The sequence below is a fragment of the Sesamum indicum genome, linkage group LG13 (genome assembly GCF_026168435.1).
Source record: "Sesamum indicum cultivar Baizhima isolate 11 linkage group LG13, ASM2616843v1, whole genome shotgun sequence".
Taxonomy (NCBI): Eukaryota; Viridiplantae; Streptophyta; class Magnoliopsida; order Lamiales; family Pedaliaceae; genus Sesamum; species Sesamum indicum.
Genome location: NC_142669.1, coordinates 8,350,439 through 8,374,726, shown reverse-complemented (window position 1 = coordinate 8,374,726; position 24,288 = coordinate 8,350,439). Strand labels below are relative to the sequence as shown.

General features: G+C 35.7%; 5 protein-coding genes across 6 annotated transcripts; 3 read left to right on the top strand and 2 right to left on the bottom strand.

The window, feature by feature from the left end:
* The first annotated feature begins 91 nt into the window (after positions 1 to 91).
* LOC105176613 (Kinesin motor family protein) lies at positions 92 to 6,993 on the top strand. 2 transcript variants are annotated; one of them, XM_011099483.3, is made up of 16 exons: positions 92 to 581; positions 796 to 930; positions 1,124 to 1,207; positions 1,294 to 1,419; positions 1,511 to 1,570; positions 1,652 to 1,705; positions 1,825 to 1,917; positions 2,021 to 2,116; positions 2,409 to 2,557; positions 3,515 to 3,664; positions 3,952 to 4,081; positions 4,162 to 5,100; positions 5,198 to 5,296; positions 5,368 to 5,511; positions 5,599 to 6,393; positions 6,507 to 6,993. In XM_011099483.3, exons 1-16 carry the CDS (start codon positions 267 to 269, stop codon positions 6,747 to 6,749), a joined length of 3,612 nt encoding a protein of 1,203 aa, XP_011097785.1. In that variant the 5' UTR covers positions 92 to 266; the 3' UTR covers positions 6,750 to 6,993. The 2 variants fall into 2 exon arrangements, with proteins under 2 accessions (XP_011097785.1, XP_011097782.1); XM_011099480.3 differs by having other exon boundaries at positions 4,162 to 5,115.
* A 488-nt stretch (positions 6,994 to 7,481) lies between these two features.
* LOC110013120 (zinc finger CCCH domain-containing protein 18) lies at positions 7,482 to 11,404 on the bottom strand. The gene is made up of 8 exons (XM_088877056.1): positions 10,931 to 11,404; positions 9,405 to 10,307; positions 9,166 to 9,333; positions 8,900 to 9,079; positions 8,670 to 8,746; positions 8,349 to 8,510; positions 8,134 to 8,251; positions 7,482 to 7,892 (listed from the first exon to the last, which is right to left on the bottom strand). Exons 1-8 carry the CDS (start codon positions 10,939 to 10,941, stop codon positions 7,820 to 7,822), a joined length of 1,692 nt encoding a protein of 563 aa, XP_088733182.1. The 5' UTR covers positions 10,942 to 11,404; the 3' UTR covers positions 7,482 to 7,819.
* A 3,459-nt stretch (positions 11,405 to 14,863) lies between these two features.
* Positions 14,864 to 16,647, top strand: LOC105176612 (salviol synthase). The gene is made up of 2 exons (XM_011099479.3): positions 14,864 to 15,822; positions 15,895 to 16,647. The coding sequence occupies exons 1-2, from the start codon at positions 14,890 to 14,892 to the stop codon at positions 16,516 to 16,518; spliced, it is 1,557 nt and encodes a 518-aa protein (XP_011097781.2). The 5' UTR covers positions 14,864 to 14,889; the 3' UTR covers positions 16,519 to 16,647.
* A 1,714-nt stretch (positions 16,648 to 18,361) lies between these two features.
* LOC105176609 (salviol synthase) lies at positions 18,362 to 20,334 on the top strand. The gene is made up of 2 exons (XM_011099477.3): positions 18,362 to 19,447; positions 19,539 to 20,334. Exons 1-2 carry the CDS (start codon positions 18,542 to 18,544, stop codon positions 20,163 to 20,165), a joined length of 1,533 nt encoding a protein of 510 aa, XP_011097779.1. The 5' UTR covers positions 18,362 to 18,541; the 3' UTR covers positions 20,166 to 20,334.
* Positions 20,335 to 20,768: 434 nt separating this feature from the next.
* Positions 20,769 to 22,336, bottom strand: LOC105176611 (serine acetyltransferase 1, chloroplastic). The gene has a single exon (XM_011099478.3). The coding sequence runs from the start codon at positions 22,170 to 22,172 to the stop codon at positions 21,006 to 21,008; it is 1,167 nt and encodes a 388-aa protein (XP_011097780.1). The 5' UTR covers positions 22,173 to 22,336; the 3' UTR covers positions 20,769 to 21,005.
* Positions 22,337 to 24,288: the final 1,952 nt, after the last annotated feature.

The following is a 24,288-nucleotide window of genomic DNA, read 5'->3' as shown; positions in this document are numbered from 1 at the left end:
TAAATTTTTGAACGCTCCAAGCAACGGTCATATGCCACGATTCTAACGTCTCTCTCCCGAACAACATTTAAATTTCAAATCAGACTCTCCCCCCTCCCCCCAACTCTCTCTCTCTCTCTCTCTCTCTCTCTCTCTCTCTCTCTCGGAGACTCAAATTGCAGATTCATCTGAATTTTTTTTTCTTCCATTCAGATCTTTCTCCGACAAATTGAAAGGTTTCTACGGTGTTGAGTTATTTACACGCAGGTTCCTTGTTGAGCACGATCATGGCGAAGCCCAGCTCTGAAATATCTGAAAACAGCCGATTCTTCGGAAGCATCTCTGCCTCAGTGCCATTCAAGAATTTACTGCCGAAAGCAAAGCAGAAGTCAGTTTCAACCCGCCGCTCGAAGTTCAGATTGGGTGGTGAGAATATAGCTCCAATCGATCCCAATATTCAGATCCGCGATCCTCCACTTTCTGCGTCAGTCTCATTTCCCAAAAAGTCGCCCTCAAAAGTCAGAAGTTATCCGCAAAAGGAAGAAATCACGGCGTCTCTGGTACAGGAGAAGGAACCTGAGGCTCCAGATCCACCAGTCAAGGTACTGATGCATTTTTGTTTCAGTTTTGTGAAAACATAATTGTGAGTTTTGTTGAATCTTAGATAATTTGTCATGTTTGGATAGAGGCCATTTTTCGATTTGATAAAGCTGGTCTTGTTTTTCAACCACAGATTACGAGTATTATCAAATTTATTTTACTAGAGATGTCGATGATGTACTTATCGAAATTATGTGGTTTCTGGTTTGTGGATAGGTGGTGGTGAGGATTAGGCCTGCCAATGGTCTTGGAATTGGAGATACTTCGGTCAGAATAATTTCAAAGGATTCAATATCAGTTGCTGAAAGAAATTATACATTTGATTCAGTTTGTGACTCAGATTCGACTCAGGTTTGGGATTATTTTACAAAATTCTTCACATACAACGGAACTGCAATGCATTTCTCTTAAGTTTCTTCCTTTTTACTTTGGCTTGACTAACTATTAGTAAAATGATGTGAACTGGAATACGGTTATTTCTGTTTCATGGTCATTGGGAAAAGCATAAGCATCAAAATTGACCTATAAAGTTGTGTGATTTTAGGGGGACGTATACCAATTAGTAGGTGCTCCTCTGGTTAAGGATGCATTATCTGGTTATAATACATCAATTGTGGCTTATGGACAGGTAAAATTTTGGCTGATCTTGATCTAAATTTCATCCAATTATTTAATTGATCATAATTCTGAGCTATATTTTGTTTCCAACACTAGACTGGGAGTGGGAAGACTTACACAATGTGGGGACCCCCAAGTGCAATGGTTGACGGTCCATCAGCCAGTGGTCTTCAGGGTATTGTGCCGCGCATTTTCCAGAATCTTTTCTTCGAGATTCAGAAGGTAGTTTATTTTTATGTATTGTCGACTTCAAAAATCTTAGACACTATTATGACAATTCGGACTTTTCTAATTGCTTCCATCAATGATACAGGATCAAGGGAATTCTGATGGCAAACAGACAAATTATCAGTGTCGGTGCTCATTCCTGGAGGTGATCCTTTTTTCACGAGTGCCAATTTTCTTGGTTTGATTTCTGTGTATGGTAACTAAGATCGATGGTTTCTTGCTACAGGTGTATGATGGAAAAATTGGTGATCTACTTGATCCAACACAAAGAAACTTGGAGGTATAAATCTACTTTTCCTTTAAAAAATTAGTTGAAGTTTCACTAATTTTCTTTATATACTTCGTCGATGTCTTTTCATGCATATTTATGTTCAACTGGTTGTTGGTTCAATTATCCAGATAAAGGACGATGCCAAGAATGGATTTTATGTAGAGAATCTGACTGAGGAGTATGTGACTTGCTATGAGGATGTCACTCAAATTCTGATCAAGGTGAAAAGCAGGAGTTTCTGATCGCATTACATTGTTCCCTACATGCTTTATTGTTAATATGATTATTTTTAGGGATTACTCTAAAGACAACTTTATGTTGTAGGGCCTGTCAAACAGAAAGATGGGAACAACAAGAATAAACTCCAAGAGCTCAAGATCCCATATCATGTTTACATGCATACTTGAGTCTTGGTGCAAGGTAGTATCAGCATTTGCTAATAATATCATTTTGGAAATTCAGCTCTTAGAAAAATTTCCCTTGCTTTCTTCTCTCCATCCACAAAGAAGTTAAAAAAGAAGCTAAATAATAGCATGATGAACATCATGTTGTCGGATGTAATCATATGCTGTGGTATTCTGAAGCTAAAATCATAGAGAGATAAAAATTAACTTTTTGTGAAAACCTTCTTCCCTATAATTCTCACATTTACTTTAGCAGATATCTTTATTTCCTATCAAATACCATTGATTTTTCTAAAATTATCTTGCAGGAGTCCTCATCAAAGTGCTTTGGTAGCTCAAAGATTAGTAGAATCAGTCTCGTCGATCTTGCTGGATTTGAGAGAAATGTACTTGATGATGCAAGTAGACAGCATGTGAAAGAAGCGAAATATATAAAGAAGTCTACATCGCAGCTTGGGTATGTCTTTAAACATCTTTAATTTTGGTTCAGGCCTTTCAGTTTTCCCTTTTATCTACGAAATACTTGTGTTTATCTTTTGATTACTGTTGTTATCTCCTGTTAGTGCATCATCTTCAGCCTGTAGCTCTTTCATTACATGACTCCATTATAGATCTTTAAGCTTCATATAGTAGGTGATGGCTAAAATTTATTGGAATCTTTGATAGAAATGTCGAGTTTAACTTGGTTCTGAATGTTGCCAGCTGCTAGTCATTGAATAAGATTCCTACGGAGATGTTTTTGTTTTAGAAAATAAATAGAAATATGGGAGAAACCAACCAAACAAAAAATTGCACTGCTGCTGTAAACTTCCAAAGTTGTACCAGATGATAAAGTGAAGCAACAAATATACAATTAGCTTGCTGTTATTATGTATAATTGCATGTTTCATCTGAAGCTAAATAATAGCATGATGAACATCATGTTGTCGGATGTAATCATATGCTGTGGTATTCTGAAGCTAAAATCATAGAGAGATAAAAATTAACTTTTTGTGAAAACCTTCTTCCCTATAATTCTCACATTTACTTCAGCAGATATCTTTATTTCCTATCAAATACCATTGATTTTTCTAAAATTATCTTGCAGGAGTCCTCATCAAAGTGCTTTGGTAGCTCAAAGATTAGTAGAATCAGCTGCTAGTCTTTGATAGAAATGTCGAGTTTAACTTGGTTCTGAATGTTGCCAGCTGCTAGTCATTGAATAAGATTCCTACGGAGATGTTTTTGTTTTAGAAAATAAATAGAAATATGGGAGAAACCAACCAAACAAAAAATTGCACTGCTGTTGTAAACTTCCAAAGTTGTACCAGATGATAAAGTGAAGCAACAAATATACAATTAGCTTGCTGTTATTATGTATAATTGCATGTTTCATCTGAAGCTGTAACTAATTGCATAACCTGCAATTTTGTAGGCGCTTGGTAAATATCCTTGCAGAAGAAAGTCAATCAGGGATATCTGAAGAAGTTCCATATAGAAGTTCTCGTCTGACTCATCTGCTGAGAGAATCATTTGGTGGCAATGCTAAACTCTCCATCATATGCACTATTTCTCCAGACAAAAAGTAATGCACTCTCTGACTTCTCATCTAATTACCAGAAGCAAAATTTTTGTGTAGAGAATTATATGATGCCCTTGATAACTAATAAACTCAGTCATTGTGTTTGTGATGCTTATGTTAGTACTTCTAGAACTTCTATTTCCTGCTGGAAACAATATTTTGTCTTGAAGCATAGAAAATGTCATAATAGGTTTCTTTCTGATTTCCCTTGGGTTTTCACTCTATAGATTGCACATAATAGGTTTCTTTATTATGGTGCTTTAACATTCTTTTTCTCTTTCTACAAGCAGGAGCAGTAGTGAAACTGTAAGCTCACTTCGATTTGGACTGCTGGCAAGACTCTTGAAGAATGTACCTGTAGTTAATGAAATAACAGAAGATGATGTTAATGACCTCAGCGATCAGATTCGGCAGTTGAAGGTGGTGTTGTTTGTTCCTAAAAAAAAGCTAAAGCTTCTTTGGGCTTTAGTATCTTTCTTGACTCTGTTTGTCTAATGCAGGAAGAACTGATGAGGGCTAAGTCGTCCAGTGGATTCAACTCTCTAAGCAGCAGTCATGGATATTTCAGAGGGGGGAATGTGCGCGACAGCTTGAACCAGTTGAGGCTAAGCCTCAACCGTTCACTAATCTTACCCCGCATCGACAATGATTCTGAAGAAAATATATGCATCAATGAGGATGATGTAAAAGAATTGAAGGTTCACATTGACAATATTCGTAGCTCTCTAGAAGAGAACTTGAAAGAAGATTCTGAGAATGGAGAGAGTGCCCTCTTATACTCTGCAGAAGGTTGCGAGACAGAATTCACTTGTGAACATTATTTGAGCTGTTCTGAAGAGAGTGAAAGTGAAGAAATCAATTCAAGTGAAACAGCAATGCCGTCTGATAAAATTTCTACGAACTCAATTGCTATTGATCCTCCATCAAGGAATAGCTTGTCAATCAGTGGATGCCATCTGCCAGCAGTCCTTGAAGACCCTATGTTGTCCGAGTCTCCTAAAATAAAAAATTCTCAAAGGAAAAGCTCTGTTTTCCCATCAAATGTCCCTATTCAGGATGACGCAGTACAAGCTTCCAAAAATCTGGATGTGATACGGCAGTCACTCCAATCTGACAATCTTAAATCCTCCTTAAGATCTAGTAGGATATTTGCAGGCCCTACTGAGTCCTTGGCAGCTAGTCTCCATAGAGGATTACAGATCATCGACTATCACCAGAGGAACTCAGCACCAGCTAGCTCATCTGTCTCCTTCTCTTTCGAACATTTGGCACTCAAACCATGTCTATCAGCTGACAAGGCTAATGCTTCTGTCCAAACCTCATCGGAAGAACGATCTGCAGATCAGACTTTTCTTTGCATGAAATGTCAAGGCAAAGGTAGCAATGAAGCCAATGATAGCTTGACAGCGGTGGTACATGGATTAGCAACAAGTTCAAATGTATTGGCAACTCAAGTGCGGAAGGATTGTTTTGAAGTTGCTTCATTTGACTCTGTCATTTCTTTGTCTCATCCCTAATTTGTCTTTCTTTTTACAGGATATGGAGAAAGATTTGGCTTTGGCTATTCAGAGGGAGAAAGAGCTCAATAGCATTTGTAAGGACCAAGCAGTACAAATTGAGCATCTAAACAAAATGGTAGATTCTTTTAGTTGATGTAAATTAGTATCTCTAGCCAAACTACAAGCTAACATCCAGATATTCTGCAGCTCGAGCAATGCAAATGTGTGATTGACCAGACTGATACTAGCGTATGCCGCAGCTCTTCAAATTTCAGTGGGAAGAACCAACTGCCACCAACCAATGAGAATGAACATGAGAAATGCCACCCACCAAACAACACTGAAACTAAGGTTAAGAAACTTTTCTTGCTAGTTCCTCTATATTTTGATTTCTGTGCCTGTTGTTTGTGACCTTAGCTCTGATCTTATTCTTTCCAGCTTCTGACATGGGATGGTGATGAAAATCAAGAAGCAGAATTTATAAAGGAGAAATGTGAAATTAAAGAAGTCCAGGAATTCAATGCTAGCATGAAAAATTCCTTCACTTTGGAGGAGAGGGATGCCCTTCTCAGAGAAATTGAAATTCTTAGAAACAAATTGCAGTTCTACACTGATGCACCTACAAGAAGATCATCAGACAAACTTAGATCTTCTTTGCTGTCACAATCAATCCAGTTGAGAAAAAGTTGTGTATTTGCTCAAGGTAATAATAGTGGGGAAGAATTCGAGAAGGAAAGACAAAAATGGATGGAAATGGAGAGTGATTGGATTTCACTAACCGATGAATTGAGAATTGAAATTGAGGCTAATCGTCAACGAGCAGAACAGGTGGAGATGGAGTTGACACTAGAGAAGCAGTGCACAGAAGAGTTGGATGATGCCCTTAAAAGATCTGTTGTGGGTCATGCTAGAATGATTGAGCATTATGCAGAACTGCAGGAGAAGTACAATGACATAGTAGCAAAGCATCGAGCAATTATGGAAGGGATAGCAGAGGTGAAAAAGGCAGCTTCAAAAGCAGGAGCCAAGGGTCGTCATGGTTCTCGTTTTGCAAAGGCTCTCTCAGCTGAGCTTTCTGCTTTGAGGGTGGAAAGGGAGCGGGAAAGAGAGTTATTGAAGAAAGAAAACAGAAGTCTTAAAGTTCAACTCAAAGACACTGCAGAAGCTGTGCACGCTGCTGGTGAAGTTCTTGTTAGGTTGAGAGAAGCAGAAGCAGCAGCTTCACAGGCTGAGGTAATTCATACTTCTTCGGAGACAATACTTCTAATTCTCTAGTTTTTTGCAGTGACTACTTTGACAATACTGCCAAATTAAGTTTCCCTGACTAAAGTTCTCTATCTGTGCAGGAAAAGAACACAATGATCCAAGAAGAGAATGAAAAGTTAAGGAAACAAATTGAGAAACTTAAGAGAAAGCACAAGATGGAGATGATTACCATGAAACAATATCTTGCAGAAAGCAGATTGCCTGAGGCTGCATTACGACCACTATATCGACAAGACTCAGATACAGTGCATCCTGATACAATTCAAGATGATGATCAGGCTTGGAGGGCAGAATTCGGGGCAATATATCAAGAACACTACTAAGTGCAACTGTAGCTGGGCATATCAACTACAACAACCGCATTCAAGACCCCACTCAGGTCATCTGGAATCACACTGCTAAACCGACTACTGTCATATGGCATAGGATCTTTCTATGTTTGCTTGTGCTCTGCGAAGTTATGTTTGAAATTTGTTAATTATTTTTCCTCATATGATATGGAAAGAATAAGCTCACAACTAGTATCTCTGCTTTTGTTACTCAGTAATAAATTTTGGCTTTTAATTAGATCTTTAAGCTTTGTTCCCTGTGCGATTTCCTTCTCCTTATCATCACTTTTCTAGATTTAATTCGGTTGACCCTAACTTACTGTATACATAGTTTATTCAAAGGTTTTCCAATATAAAATGTGTTTTTTAAAGTTACAAAAGCTTTTGGAGTTATTTTAAGGATTTTTGAACATTGTGGTTTTTAACTACCAGTATGGTTTTAACATTTTGTGTGCATAAAAATAGTTTTAACAATAATAGCAACAATAGGCACAGAGCTTATGATATTCAACCTAAATAGTATATACAAAGCATTGAATAATAAAGCAAGCATCCATAGATGTTCACTGTACAAAAAACTGACATTATCAGAGACTATCACTAAAGAGGAAACGATAAAACAAAACACGGAAAGAGTTTGATGAAAAATGTTCACAGAATGAAGTCATGTTGCTAAACTAGCAGTAAAAACTACAACTGATAGTCTAAACAGTTTAGTCTACCGCCCCGTTTCACAAAGATAGTGAATATGTACTATGTGGGTACTTTTCTTTCGTCATCTAAGTCAAAACTCCTATATTGCATTCTTCTATCCAAACACTAACAACTCTATTCTCTTCTTATATGCATCTCTGCGTCACGTCCGTAATTCCTACCTCCTTCAACTCGCGTAATGGGACGGACATTCTTCTGGTTTTATCTCTACCAATACGTACCTCAATTAGTCAGCAAGCTGAGTAGAATGGTGTAGCAGAAGAAAGAACTGTATCCAGTCAACTAAAGATGGTGACTTGTAAAAAGCTACTGATATAAACTCTGATCTTTTGTGTCTGGTCTTCTTGAATCTACATGACCGCTGAAATGCTGCTATCGAGTGCAGGCGCAAAGGGGTTCTCGGGAAGATTGAGTCCTTGAGCACTGTAAGTATGAAAACACCGTGGTTAAGCTGATAAATGATGTTGGGGCAGCATGTAAGTTATAGAAACATGTCCAACAAGTTTAAGCTGTTTGCATAGCCCCCGTGCTGTTTGATGACGTGGTAATGTTTCGATTATTTTATGGGTTACTCTATTCATAGAAATGTATTTTGTACCTAATATTCAGAAGGCACTCTAAACACAAAGAATAGCAAAAAACAAGAAATAAGATTCATGCCAACCCGTCATGATCGCAGCAATTATTTACTGAGAACTTGGGGTTATCATCACTCGAAGAACCACTGTTCAGAACATCAAGCAGATAATGGTATCGATCAGCAGAAGGAAATCTGGAGTTATCTGCACAGTTTAGATCTGAAGCATCAAAAAGTGGAAACAAAGACCTGAAACTCAACGAAAATGGACTAAAAATGAAGATCAAGAAATTCTGAACGACCTTCAGGCACTTTAAGCTCATCCATGGAATAACCCAAGCAAGATTGGCCAGCAAGAGGTTTGGAAGCTAACTGGAATTGTGAGAGACGCCTCGCCTCAAGTTCAAGGGACCTTCTGTGTTCTTCCATTAGCTGCCGCCTGAACAGCCCGTAAGATTCCGACCCTGTTATCCATCATAAAACCAAGGATCAAAAAGCATTTGCAGTTTCATATGATAAACTTCTCATTTATCACTTGCATATGTTATTGCTGTCTTGATCTCAGACTTAAAGCAAAGAACCAAGTGTTTAGGTTTAAGACAGGCTAACTGTCAATAACTTACTGGCTTGAAGTTCCGGGTCGATATCTATTGGGTGTGAGCGACAATACATTGCAGGCTCAAATTTTTCATGGCACTTCCTGCATTAGAAAACAAATTAAATGGCAGATATGCATATATAGGAATGCTGGCACAGAAAATCCATCAATGACCGAAAATTCCACTAATGAGTAGTGGGTACTCGTCGAATTGAAGCACAGTTTTCGAAAGAGTTAGTAAAGAGGAAAACATACCGTTCAGCAGGCTTTGGTTTCTCTCGATAAGGTTTCACAAGAACACGAGCACCACAGACATAATGAGGATTTCCCTTGGACAAAATTAATTTGACCGTATCAGCACTCACAAAAGTTACAAAACCAAACATCCGTTTATGCTGAGAGGGAATCCTGACATCCTGAACAGGACCAAACGTGCTAAAAAAAACCGAAGAACCATTAGAGAACTGGAAGATGATAAGAGTTCCACCCAAACACAACAGATTGAATTGAAACAGTGTTACCTAAAGTAATTGGAAACATCTTCCTCGATAAAAGTGCTCTCAGCCGGAAATGTCAAATATATTTGCCTAGAACCATTAACAATTGGACCAGGTTCGTTTCTTTCTGCTCGAACGTCCATGTACTTTGGAGCATCTTCCGCCAGTATTACAGCATGCTGTCCATGAGGCCTACAAGACAGAATCATCAGCGTATGAACAAACCACATAAATGACTACGGATATAAGAACCAGCATTACACCTGTCAATGAGGCGAATACTATTTTTCAGCCGAGCAAGAAGTTTCGTCAGACTGTAACCAGCCTTCCCATGTCTTTGGCTTTCAGTTAAATACCCTTCAGCTTGTAGAGTCCTTCCATACTTTTCATAGTACATCATTGGCAGAGACGCAATTGAAACAGGATTGCCTCTACGGGATTTCAACAATTCTATGACTTCAAGTTCTAGTTTCTCAAGAGACCCTGGGCAAAATACTTGATCTTCACGTGCAGCTTCATGCGAATTCGGACCAAATATATGCTGATAATTCTCTAGAAAGGATTCACCATGAAAGAAGCGACAATTACTGCCATGCTTGCAGAAGCCCTTGTTGAAATAGTGACAAATCTTGACAGGATAATCTATTATACTGCGAGAATTTCTACTACCCCTAATACTCATATTGTTGAAAGCAGTGTCTGAGGCAAAATAGTCTAGCGGATCGTCTGATCCCATCAACTGGTTTGGCAAACTGTATTCTGAATCGGAGGATGGTATCAGTTTCAAAGCAGCATTATGCATTACCTGCTGCTCTGTAGCTCGTTGAGGCTCCCAGTAAGACGCTACATTCTGAAATGATGCTGGAGCTGAGAACGGGTGAGGTGAAGACGATGAAAACGGGAAAAGAGAATTTGACAAAGGGTTTGGATTCATAGTGGGAGAAATTGGAGGTGAAAGTATTGGTGTTGGAGCTAAAAAGGGCGTAGTTTTTGCCTTCTGTATCAAGTTGAGGATCAAGCTATCCGGCCCTAAAGCTAACCGAATCATTTCCTGGTCAGGAATTTCTTGTAAGTACATATATCCAATTATCTTTCTTGCAACATGTGGTTCCAACTGTTTGATTCTGTCATGCACAACCTTTGCAGCCTCAAATGAATCCATTTCACTGCGCATAGATACGCAATAAAATCAATGAAACAAAAATTGTTTTTCCTCCGCAAAAAAAGAATGAAAAAAGAATACAGAAAGAAGACAGCCATAATCTTCATATACTGAAATAATTGATAATGGAAGAACCATTGTGACCTTATCATATATTACAACGAAAAACATCGAGGAAGGCGTAAACGTAGAACTTCATCAGAACCGGGACAGAAACCAAATATAGTTATCCAACCTTAAATCTAAAGCACCAAACAGCAATCTAAACAGGTAATAAAGCCATCAAACCGGTAGAAACAGAAGAAAATACAGTAAGGATATGAATGACAACAAGTTTAAACCCCAGCACAAAGTCTTTACAACAAGAATCAATCACTCATGATAACAACAGAGTAATTCTCCAGTCTCCACTAGCAAAAACAACTACCCTCTTATAATAAAGTACTAAACATGAAGAACACTGCCGACAAGAATTTACAAAAAACTTCGCAAAAAACCAAGATAAAGACAAATACTAAATCCTGTGCAGAACTGAACCATTCTCAGACAAATGAAAAAACAATGCCTCCAACAATCAGACTATAAAAAATGAGTGTTCAACAGGACAATAAAAAGATCCGGGCTAACCTTAAAAACATGAAAAATGACTAAGCTTGAGAAATACTAAACTATCCCCATCTCCATGTCAAGAAAAATCTTCTCCTCTCATTCACACTGTACATTTTCTCTTTGCTCACTCTATTTGCTGAGAGTCTTTCCCAAACATAAAGAAACAGAACCCATCATAACAAAATGGCAAGAAAATGATGCTCTTCAGGGACCTCAACATTGCAAATCTGTTCATCACTTATGGTATGTTCTACAAACATTAGTGAGAAAAAAGCAAATCTTTAAACTGTCCAACTAGCGCCTATGATCATCATATAAAGTTAAAAAAAAGAACAAACTTTTCCTAGATTTACGCTGTGATTGTGTTGAAGCAGTTGGTTTTTCAAGTGGATTAACAAATTTCACTAATTCCCAGCAAAAATCTTCATCACTTAGTTGCAAAAACAAGTGAATTTTCCCGGAAATTCCGATGTGTGGAGTTGAGAAGTTATACCGCATATGTCGACCCAAGTAGTTTTGTGTGTGAATTTTTGCTAAAACATCCATCTTTTAGCACTCTTTTGGAGATTTTTACCATGCAAAAATAAATTTATTTATTTATTTCTCCCCCCCCCCCCCTTGTTGTATTTGATATTAGATTAGGGTTTATATGAATTTTTCATTCTTAAATTAAAAATAAAATTATAATAGCGATAATTATGTCTAAGCTCCTTACATGTAGTCTATTTATTGAATCACTTGTATCTCCTGGAAAATTGCACTTATACACTTAATATCATTTATACAAATTATTTCTATATTTTAAAAAATTACATGAATACTCCCAAGAAATACTTAGATTACACAAATTATCCATACTTTTTGACTGTTTTTGAATAATTATATAATTATGCAAAAGAAAAAAAAGATTTATATAAATAAATTATAAATAAGGAAGGTAAACATAATTATTCCATATATATATATATATATATCTTTATTCATGTTATTTATTGGAGTTTTGAGGATAACTCAAATAATTAATTTATTGGATGAAATTTTATCTTACAATGCCTCGAAAAGGACATAGGTGATAAATATATAATTGTCAGTATTTGTCAGTATAGATAGGAGAAATAATATTTTTTATTCCAAAAATTTTGAATCTTTCCACTTTTGATTTCATTGATTATGGCTATCTCACTATTGGTTCCGTAACTTTTAAAAAATAGTACTTTTAGTCCCACGACACATTTTTGCTAAATATTTTGACAGAAAATAACATGTGGCGGTTAAAACTTTTACACTTTTAGTCCCACATGTTATTAGATTATTACTTTTGATCCCATAACTTTAATAAAATAGCACTTTTGGTTCAATGCACTTAACGGCCACGTGGCCTTTTCCGTTAAGCATCTAAAGGAAAGGTGTCATGAGACTAAAAGTGCTACTTTTTTAAAATTATGAAACCAAAAATGATAATCTTGTAAATAATAGGATAAAAAATAGAAAAACGCTAAATTATAGAACAAAAAATAATATTTTCCCGTATAGATATTTAATATTTATGTACGGGACGTACGTAATGATAACTAGTACAGTTAAAATTGGAATAGATATAAGTAGGGAGTCTAATTCGTAGAGTCAATGATTATGATCTTTTCGATTCTATAGCATTCATCATTAATCATCGTTATTATATAAGATTCATCTCAATTTTTTTTTAAAAAAAGAGAAAATTAGAATTATCATTTAAAAAAATAGTGACTGAAAATTGAATGAAAACTACTAATGAATTAAACATTAAATGACCTATCAAATTGAAAAACCTAATCATTTATTTATTTTTTGGGTGTAAAAATCACAAGTTGGCAAAGAATATCTGCAAAATAAAGATAAACATAGGGGTATTTTGGGAAAGGCAATATTGAATTTATTTGCCACATAATTATAACTAATTCAGAGATTGACTCTCCAACAGAAAATTTTGAGTTCACATCTCTTTTGATTCGGCCTTTTTCATATTTACAATCGATGGACTTCATTTGGTACAAGACATTGTCCTGTTTAATTAGTAAGATACACGCGTGTTACAAATGACGCGTAATTAGGAATGATGATTTGTTCAACTTTATATTTTTACTGCGGAATTGCAGCAAAATCAAAGATTGAGTCTCCAACGTAAAATTTTGACTTCGCATTTCGTTTGATTCGGCCTTCATCATATCTATCAACCAAAGGACTTCATTCCGTGTAGGCCGTAGTCCTATTCAGTTAGTAACTATATATGTGTTACATGTGAATTTTGAGTTCACATTCGTGTGATTCGGTCTTTATCATATCTATCAATCAAAAAGGACTTCGTTTGGTACAGACCTCGTCCTTATTTAGTATAATACACACGAGTGTAAGTTTTTTGTAGAAAATGATGATTTGTTCAATTCTATTTTTTACTACGGAATTACAACAAAGTCGGAGGTTGACTCTCCAACGGCAAAATTTTGAGTTCACATTTCGTTTAATTCGGCCTTCGTCATATCCATCAATCAAACGACTAAATATCGTATAGGGCGTTGTCCTTGTTCAATTAGTACAATACACACGTGTTATACGTGGGTCATAAGTTAATAATTTTATAAATTTTAATTAAAAAGAATTTGTGCATTGAAAAAAATATTAATGCCTATTTTAATTTTTCAATATTATATTTTTTGTTTTTCTCTATTTTTAGATTTATGTATTAACATAATACATAGATATGCGTTTGTTTGGTATTTGTACTTGTTTTATAGTTAATAAGTATGAAATATTTAAGCTAGATTAAATATAACAAAGTGATGTACATAAAATTTAATTACATGAATTTAGAAATTTTAAAATTGAATTTAATCAATTCAAGGAATTATTAAAAATTTTATTACAAATTGTCTGAGATGAATGTTTTCAATTAATGTATTTATAAAAATTAACGTTTAAGCAATAATGAAATTAACTTACATAAATACCATTAAACATTGCACAATTATAAGGCTATTTTTATTGAATCAAAAAATAAAATAAACATTTTAGCCGATTTATAATTTTATAATAGATCAAATAAGAATATAGATTCACGAGGCTAATTACATGTCTAAAAGCATTATAATACTTGATTCGATGAAAATTATGCTAGAATACATAATTTATTGTGTTTGAGTTCGAATTTCAATGAACATGAAAAGCTCGTCACTTTTATGCATGCGATTGTACTGAAGTTTTATGTAGTGGAAAAACCTTTGACTTCTCCAAAAGGCGGCAAATATAATATTTTATTTTCTTTAAATTCTATAATAGCGCACACCTTTCTTCTTGGTTCAATAATATTTTAATTTTAATAATTGTATTAATAAAAAGGACTAAAAACGCCAAAAAAAAATAATAATTTGATGGTCAAAATTGCAATGTTAAATTATTTGAAAATTAAAATTACATAAATAGCTATGTTTGTGACCAAAATCACAATTGTTCCGAACATATCAAAAGACATCCTTCATATACTAAGGTAAAGGCTAAAATCCCTAATCCTCCACTTGAAAGTTTTAAGTCCTCAAGAACGTAAAGCCCGTCACTTTATGTGAATGTATTATGAGCCCGTCATTTTAATTAATTGTTGTGTTTGAGTTCGAATTCATACATGCGTTATGTTCAATGAACATCAAGAGCTTGTCGCTTTACGCATGAAATGTGAAAAAACCTTTGACTTACGGCAATAGCGCACACCTTTCTTGATTCAATAACTTCCGCAGTTAGATGTCTTATGAAATGAAAAGGGCTGCAGCTGAGGAAGAAAACAAAGAAAATGCAGACACTTGTGTCCAATTATTGAGGATGAATCAGCATCGGACTATTTGTCTTTGATGTGCATTTATTGTAAGTTAGTTGAGTAAGTGTACAATCTACCAGTCCACAGTTGTCTGCTTGAGATTGTATAAAGGAACAAGACTAGAACAAGTCTGGATATGAACACACAACAAACTAGCAACTTTCTCATTAGCCTCATGGATCTTGACTGCTACTCTTTCACTCTTCTTGTTTCCTTGTTTGTATTACTAATCACGCTTTTAAGAGCAGCAACTCAGTCCAGAACCGATGTGAAGTGTCCTCCGGGGCCAAGAAAGTTGCCGTTGATAGGGAACTTGCACCTTTTCGCTAGTTTTCGACCACCCCACCACACTTTACGCGATTTAGCCTCAAAATATGGTCCGGTGATGCACCTGAAACTGGGTGAGGTAGATGCTGTGGTCGTTTCATCGGCCGAAGCTGCAAAACAAGTCCTGAAAACGCACGATGCCAACTTTGCCTATAGGCCTTCCCTTCTTGTGACAGAGATTCTCTGTTATGGTAATACAAACATAGCATTCGCACCATACGGTGATTATTGGAGACAACTGCGAAAGATCTGCACGTTAGAGCTCTTGAGTGTGAAACGAGTCCAATCTTTCCGGCACATAAGGGAAGGAGAATTCTTGAATCTGTGCAGATGGATAGCTTCTCAGACAGGGGCGTTGATCAATTTGACAGAAAGAATTAACTTGAGTACCTCTGATGTTGTTACTCAGGCGACGCTTGGGAAGAAGACTGAGGAGCAGGCCGCATTCATATCCGTGATCAAAGAAGCTACTGAACTGGCGGCCGGATTTCATATTGGCGATGTGTATCCCTCCATCAAATTGTTCAGCCGAGTGAGTGGAATGAAAGGGAGGGTGGAGAGGCTGCACAAAGAATCAGACAGGATTCTTGAAAACATCATCAATGATCACAGAGCAACCAATGCTGCAACAAACAACAATGAATCCAAGAACCACCAAGACCTAATAGATGTTCTTCTCAAGTTCCATGATTCTGGAGATGAATTGCATTTAACCATTGATAACTTAAAATCCGTGCTGCAGGTTAGTTATGCACTTGAAGAAACACGGAATTCTGTAGGATTTTTCTGATTTTTGTGTTGTTTCTGCAAACAGGATATGTTCAGTGCTGGAAGTGAAACATCGTCCACAACTATAGATTGGGCTATGGCTGAAATGCTGAAACATCCAAGAATCCTTAAAAAGGCGCAAGACGAGGTAAGGCAGGTTTTCAACAAAAAGGGATGTGTGGACGAGGACTACATTCATGAACTCAAGTACCTAAAATGTGTCATCAAAGAGTGTCTCAGGATGCATCCACCAATACCTCTACTACTTCCAAGAGAATGCCACGAGGGGTGTGCGATTGACGGGTACGAAATACCTGCAAGAACGAGGGTGATGGTGAATGCATGGGCGCTGGGAAGGGATCCCAGATACTGGAAAGAAGCTGAGAGCTTTAAACCGGAGAGATATCTTGAGATCAATTCAGCTGATTACAAGGGGAGCAATTTTGAGTACATCCCTTTTGGGGGTGGAAGGAGGATATGCCCTGGAATGTCGTTCGGCCTTGCAAACGTGGAGCTCCCGCTTGCAATGCTTCTCTACCATTTTAATTGGATATTGCCTCAAGGGATGAAACCTGAAAGAGTGGACATGATGGAGACGTTTGGTGTCACGGCAAGAAGGAAAAATCCCTTGTATGTCATTCCTGTCTTTAGAACACCTTTGCCCGAGTGAACATGTGTCTACTAAGTTTGCCTCATCAACAAATAACTGGATTACTGCATAAAAAGGGAAAACGGCAATTTCCCCAATAGGAAATTATTTCGTATTTTGATAAATAAAGTAAATTACCCTCTATCTAAACTATAGATCCGGAGATAATTTGCTATTGTTATTTATAGTAATTTACTCTTCTCAACTTCACATGAGTAATCTAGTTTAAATTCTAGATAAAAGTATGATCGTCAAACTGACTCCTCAACCGTGGGAATAAGCATAAATTGACATTAAAGAAATGTACAGATGCAGTCCTGGAGCAGACAACTTGTACAAATATCACAATAACCACACATTCAAACGAGGATCCATCTATGGTAATACAAAACTTGTAGGATTGTCTCTTAAAAGCATGGACAAATCCCTCCAAGCTTCAAAACTAGATCAACACAAATTCAAGAGTAGTGCGAAATTAGATTTTTAGTCCCATAAAATAGAGGGTTTAATATTTTCGGTCTTCTGTTTTATGTAATTTTCAAAATAATTTTTAAAAAATTAAAAAAATTCGATGCATTTAGTCTTATGTTTTATGGAGTTTTCAAAATGGTTCAAAAATGAAAAATTTAGTCTGATAAATTTCGAAAAGTAGAGGATTAAAAATGTCAAGTTTTCTCATTTTTTGTTGAAAATTCCATAAAATATAAGACTAAATGTGTCGAATTTTTCAATTTTAGAATTAGTTTAAATTTTTCACAAAATTGAGGACTAAAAATGTTGAACCCTATATCATGTGGGACTAAAATATATTTTGGCTGAATCTAACTAAAATAATCAGACCACTCAGAAGTATGTGATGTTTGGTCAAAGATATTTTTGGTTTAGGACTAGGGATAATTGCTTTTACACTCCTAAGTCCTACGTATTATTTGGTCACGTAAATGGTTCATAACTTTTTAGATAATTACACATATATCTAGTAAAAATGTCAATATTATTTAAATAAATTATTCATATTTTTTGAAAAATTATATATATATATACCATCCAAAAACGTTAACATTATTACAAAAACTATTTCTTTTAGTATCAGAAAATGGTTTCTGTACACACAAAAAAAAAAATAATAATAATTTGTGTAAACAAAACATTAATCTGGAGTATAAATGTAACTATTTTGTTATGATTATAATGTCTGCACAAGTTCTTTCCGACTTTATTTATTGGCATCTTATGGAAGAATCTCCCAAATCAGCTCTTTCCCGAAAATACACTCTTGGGATTATGTAAATTGTACAAGGATATATTACATTTCCAATGTCATTCTATAGAATATAGTTTACATTTATTATTTAATTAATATATAATTTTAACATAGTAATCAAGTCCATAATAAGTACAACATTTATGATGGATTATATATACATTCTTTGAGATTTAAATACATTTTTATTAGATTAAAAATTTCAATTTTCTCAACTGTAGTTGTTCCAGTTTACATGCAACTCCATACTGTAGATGATAGTTCATTGCGTCACTGATGAGATTTTAGGTGATGATTGTCCAATAGAGTAAGTTTTGTTTTGGAGAATAACAATATGATGGGACACAGATTCTTAGAGAGTTTTTTTATGTTTTTTTAAAAATTCGAGTATTTTTGTATTTATACACTTGGTTAGGAGCTATTATAAGGTTTCACACACATCCACGACGGGTAATTGTAATTTTTAATATAACATAAATATATTTATAATTATGACAGATATCGACATTTATTACATAATTGATTAGGCTGAGTATGATGAAAATCTAACTGAAAACACAAAAGACAACAGAGGAATCAAACCAATCCTTGGACAATTGAAGGGCGGCATATGAGGAAGAAAACCAAGAAAATTCAGACACTAATGTCCAACAATTAAGGCAGAGCAACATGTGTCTTGCAGAGAGTAGTTGGCAGGTGCACCATCTACCAGCTTGAGCTTGTTATAAAGGAACAAACCTGGTTATTACACACCAAACTAGCAACTTTCTCATTAGCCTCATGGATCTAGACCTCTCCTCTTTCAGTATTCTTGTTTCCTTCTTCATATTGCTAATCACACTTCTAAGAGCAACATCTCACTCCAGAACCAAAATGAACCCGGAGCCAAAGTTTCCCCCGGGGCCAAGAAAGTTGCCGCTGATTGGGAACTTGTACCTTTTTGCTGGTTTCCGACCACCCCACCGCACTATAAGTGATTTAGCATCGAGATACGGGCCGGTGATGCACCTGAAACTCGGTGAAGTTAATACTGTAGTTGTTTCTTCAGCTGAAGCTGCAAAAGATGTCCTGAAAACGCACGATCTCAACTTTGCCTATAGGCCTTCACTTCTCGTGACAGAGATTATCTGTTATGGTAATACAGACATAGCATTCGCTCCATATGGTGATTATTGGAGACAACTACGAAAGATCTGCACGTTAGAGCTCTTGAGTGTGAAGCGTGTCCAATCTTTCCGGCACATAAGGGAAGAAGAATCTTTTAATCTCTGCAGATGGATAGGTTCTCAATCAGAGCAGTTAATCAATTTAACAGAAAGAGTTAACTTGACTACCTCTGATGTTGTTGCGCGGGCATCACTTGGGAAGAAGACAAAGGAAAAAGCCGCATTCATATCCGTAATCAGAAAAGCTATTGAGATGGCAGCAGGATTGCATGTCGCAGATGTGTATCCTTCCATCAAATTGTTAAGTCGAGTTACTGGAATGAGAGCAAGGGTGGAGAGGCTGCATAAAGAATCAGATAGGATTCTTGAAAACATCATCAATGATCACAGAGCAACCAATGCTGCAACAAACAGCAATGAATCCAAGAAACACGAAGACCTAATAGATGTTCTTCTCAAGTTCCATGATTCCGGAGATGAATTGCATTTAACCATTGATAACTTAAAATCCGTGCTGCAGGTTAGTTATGAATGTTTACACTTCAAGAAACACGGAATTCTAACATTGTTCTGTAGGATTTTTCTGATTTTTGTATTCTTTCTGCAAACAGGATATGTTCAGTGCTGGAAGTGAAACATCGTCCTCAACTATAGATTGGGCTATGGCCGAAATGCTGAAACATCCAAGAATCCTGAAAAAGGCACAAGACGAGGTAAGGCAGGTTTTTGACAAAAAGGGATACATTGACGAGGTTTACATTCATGAACTCAAGTACCTAAAATGTGTCATCAAAGAGTCTCTCAGGATGCACCCACCAATACCGCTACTACTCCCAAGAGAGTGCCACGAGCAATGTGAGATTGATGGATACGAAATACCTGCAAAAACGAGGGTCATGGTGAATGCATGGGCGCTCGGAAGAGATCCCAAATACTGGAAAGAAGCTGAGAGCTTTAAACCGGAGAGATATCTTGATATTGATTCAGTTGACTACAAGGGGAATAATTTCGAGTACATCCCTTTTGGCGCTGGAAGAAGGATGTGCCCTGGAATATCATTTGGCCTTGCAAATGTCGAGCTCCCGCTTGCAATGCTTCTTTACCATTTTGATTGGTTGTTGCCTGGAGGAATGAAACCTGAAAAAGTGGAAATGACGGAGACATTTGGCATTACAACAAGGAGGACAAATCCTTTGTATGTGATTCCTGTCGTTAAAAGACCTCTGCCTGCAACATGAAATCAAAAGTCCAGAGCAGTCAATAAAAGTCGGAGCATGTTAAATGACAATAGATTGCTCAGGTCTTAGGTAGATTAAAGTAGTTTACCTTGTCATGAGAGCCCCGGGCCTTCTTTGTACTAAATGCTCTTGAAATAGAAAGAAGAGTGACTGCTGATTTATTATGTTAGAGACTACTCTAGCCATACTTCAACTGCTTCTTTGGACTCTTTCCTTTTGAGGCCTCCATTAATTGTTAAATACTCACGCCAAATGTTAAAGTGCAAACGATCTATGCCAACATAACGCTACAGTTGGTTTTTCTACCAGTACATGAAGAGGGGTAATGCTCATGATCGACTAATGACAGTAAATTACAGTAAAAGGAGGTCTATCACTCCCGTGGCTATTGGTTGACTGGGATACTGCCACCCAGTCCAACATAGAACTAAAAGCTGACCCAAGTATAAAATTACACCTTCAATTTGTTACAAGCTGAAATTAAAAGATCACTGCAGTTGTCAAGATTGAAGTAACATAGTTGACAAGGTCTGCCAGATCAGGAAACACCTGCTGGCTCCATAACAAAATAAAAGGATCACTATCAATATGAATCCTCAACAGTGACAATAAGCATAACTGACATTAAAAATTGTAAAATTTAGTCTGGGGACAGACATAACTTCTACAAATATTACAAAACTATGAAGCCCGAATTAAGCTTATTCGTCACAAGATCATAACATTGCAACGATGATCCATCTATGCTAATAGGAAACCTTGTAGGGTTCTCTCTTAAAAGCATGGACAATGCCCTCAAGGTTCAACACTAGATAGGAACACAAATTAAGAGTTATGAATCTAAATGACATAATCTGACCACTCAGATATATGTGATGTTTGGTCCATTGTCAAGCTAGGCATCTTATCCAGCTTAACCGGATTCTCCTTCCCTCCAATCAATTTAGCAGGATTCCCCACAGCAGTAGTTCTAGCAGGAACCGGTTTTAGCACCACGGACCCTGCACCAATCTTAGCCCCATCTTCAATCCTAACATTGCCCAAAACGCAAGTTCCTGCTCCAATCAAGACTCCATCACCAATCTTTGGGTGGCGATCACCCGAGTCCTTACCAGTGCCGCCTAATGTCACATTGTGCAAAATTGACACATTATTCCCAATTACTGCAGTTTCTCCAATCACAAGCCCTGTGGCGTGATCAAGCATAATCCCTCTCCCGATTTTCGCCCCTGGATGAATATCCACTGCGAAAACCTCAGAGACCCTATTCTGTATCAAAAGGGCCAAGATTCTCCTACCATTAGACCAGAAATTATGTGCTATCCTATGAGCCTGACAGGCCAAGAATCCTTTAAAATTCAAGAAACAGTGCACATAGCTAATACAAGCAGGGTCCCTCTCCTTCGCAGCCCTCAAATCATCATTCACTGCCAGCATAATCTCTTTATCCTCCACGAGAACTCCCAAGAAAAGATCGTAAAGGGTTCCAGTAGGAAGGGTAGAATTGCTCAATTTCAAAGAAAGATAATTGGCTAGAGCACTCTCCATGGAGTCATGGGACAAGATTGAACTAAAATAATAATTCGATAATATAGGTTCCTGCTCAACATCTGACCTGGCCTCATCCTTCATCCGCAGCCATAAATCATCACCCTTCTCATCAGGGCTGTTTACTACGCTGACGGGCTTGGACTTTTTCTCTGTAATGGGCAGGCAAGAAACATGATCAGGTAAGTCGGGTCTACAAAACCTGACATAACTACCGAACACATGATCATCGATCTTTGGGTTGGTTTGAGAAGAGGTGGTTTCTGTTCTTGAAGTGTGTACGCAAGTTGCAGCCATGGTGAGAGTGGAGTTCTTGAATGGCATGGAAATGGGTGGATGGAGTAGGAACGGTGACCCCACAAGATTTGTGGACATAGAAACGAGAGGTGCAAGACAATGTGAGGCGGAGTGGAGAGAACTATATAGAGAGGAGGAAGATGCGGATAGGGACAGATTCATGGGAAATTTGAAAAAAGAATTCTTGAAAATATGAGAGAGAGAGAGAAGTTGCTTTAGCTAATGTGCCGGAGGGAGATGATGATGAAGATTGAAGGCTTGGCGTTGGCGTGTGGATGAAGTGGTGGCGCAGCCATAACTAGGGATGCTTAGCTCAAGTTGACACGACATTGCTCCCTTTGGAAACTTTCAGTTAGAATTAAATTCCAAGTAATTATTTAATAAATGTTTAAGTAAATTACAACGGGTTACATCTACTATGTTATAATTATATATATTTATTTAAAATTAACGACAGTCTAACAAATATTTCTACAACAGACAGTTATGAAGAATATTTGACATACCATCATTAATATCCGAACTTATTTATATTTTTTAAACAACAAGAAGATAATTATAATTCTAACAAATTTCAGGGAAATCCGTTGTAATTATGTTATATGTTTTATATTTATTAAGTTGGACTATATCTATACTATTTATTAAAAAGATAACACATATGGCAAAACATGATTAGTCTAAGATGTCCTAAATTTATACTTATTTTTCAGAAATAATCATGTTTTTAACTAATTAATGTTATTTATAATTTCATATCCATACGTGTTTAAAATTAATTCATTTTATTAATTATGGTCAGTTATTTTATTTTTATCTAATTAATTAAATATAATAAGAAAATATAAATTATACACGTGCATCAAGTGTGTTTCAATTACAACTTTAAATTAATTATACTAATATCTAAGGTTTATCAAGAATGGTCAATAATAAAATAAATATAAGAATTATTTAATGTGATTGATTGAGTGCGGCAAAATTTGATCTGAAATAAAATAACAAAAATTGACAAAGAATAGCATTTATTTTTCAGGAAAAAAAAACTTTTCTATCTTTATTTTCTTTTTTTTTTCAATAAAAAAATCAAATATAATGTATTTATATTCCATTTAATCCAAATTCTCGAACCCTATATATAAAAAGTATAGTTTATTGCAATATATATATATATATATAGATGTAATATTTGAGTTCAGCCACTATTATATTTAAGGAAAAAAAGATTAAATGAGTCACCAAATATCAAATTATGTACCTAAATTAAAGTTGATTGGTAAAAATTATAACCTTTTTAATTACAATAAGATATAAGATTGCATTTAATAATTTTAACTTACTTCATAAATATCATTGTTATATATAATCAAATACTATTTCATTTTTTTTGTGAAAAATTTAATTTTAATTTTATAAATTATTTTTTATATCTTAAATAAAACTTAAACGAGTTGATCTATCGTACCATTTTTACATGATTAAGATCGAACGATATAAATTAAGTTATATTAATCGAGATATTTTATATTGTGCTGATATAATATAATTGTTATTTAATATTTTTCAATTTGACTACTCGTATTGAAAAAAAAAAAGTATAAAAATTGAGATTAATAAAAAGAATGGGCATTAATTAAAGAGGCTTATTAATTATTATTTAATATTGAGATGGCAATGATTGGTTGGAATGGGGTCGTGATGTTGGTATAGGTTCAACATTGGATTCTCATAACCAAAATCGCATTTCCAATTTGCTTCTGATCTTTATCTTGGAATGGTACGGACGTTGCCCGCTTTTTCACTTGCATAAATTTGTTCTTTTCCTCCCTTTTCCTGACAGGTTGAATTATTTTGCAAAATATTCTTATTATTATTTATTTATTTCCTGAAACATTTTTTTTGGTTAAACGTATGCAGATTTTTTAGGGTATTTATCACCTAAGAACAATAACATAATATGATTAACTCTCGAATTTGTATTCAATAATTTGTCTTAATTATAATACCCGTTCGTTATTTGAAAAATTATAAATATACCATGAAATTACGAATACCCCTTATGACGAACTATCGCAAAAAGGTGTATTTGTAATTCAAGAAAGTATTAGTAATTTTCAAATGATAAGGAGTATTTATAATTATAGAAAATTTTAGGAGAATTCATAGTAATTTACCCTTATTCAAGTTACGACCTGTGTAATATTTGTCCGTCATTTTTTCGTTCATTGGCAAATGAAGATATGTAATTTAAACCTCGTATATAATTATGCTCTCACTT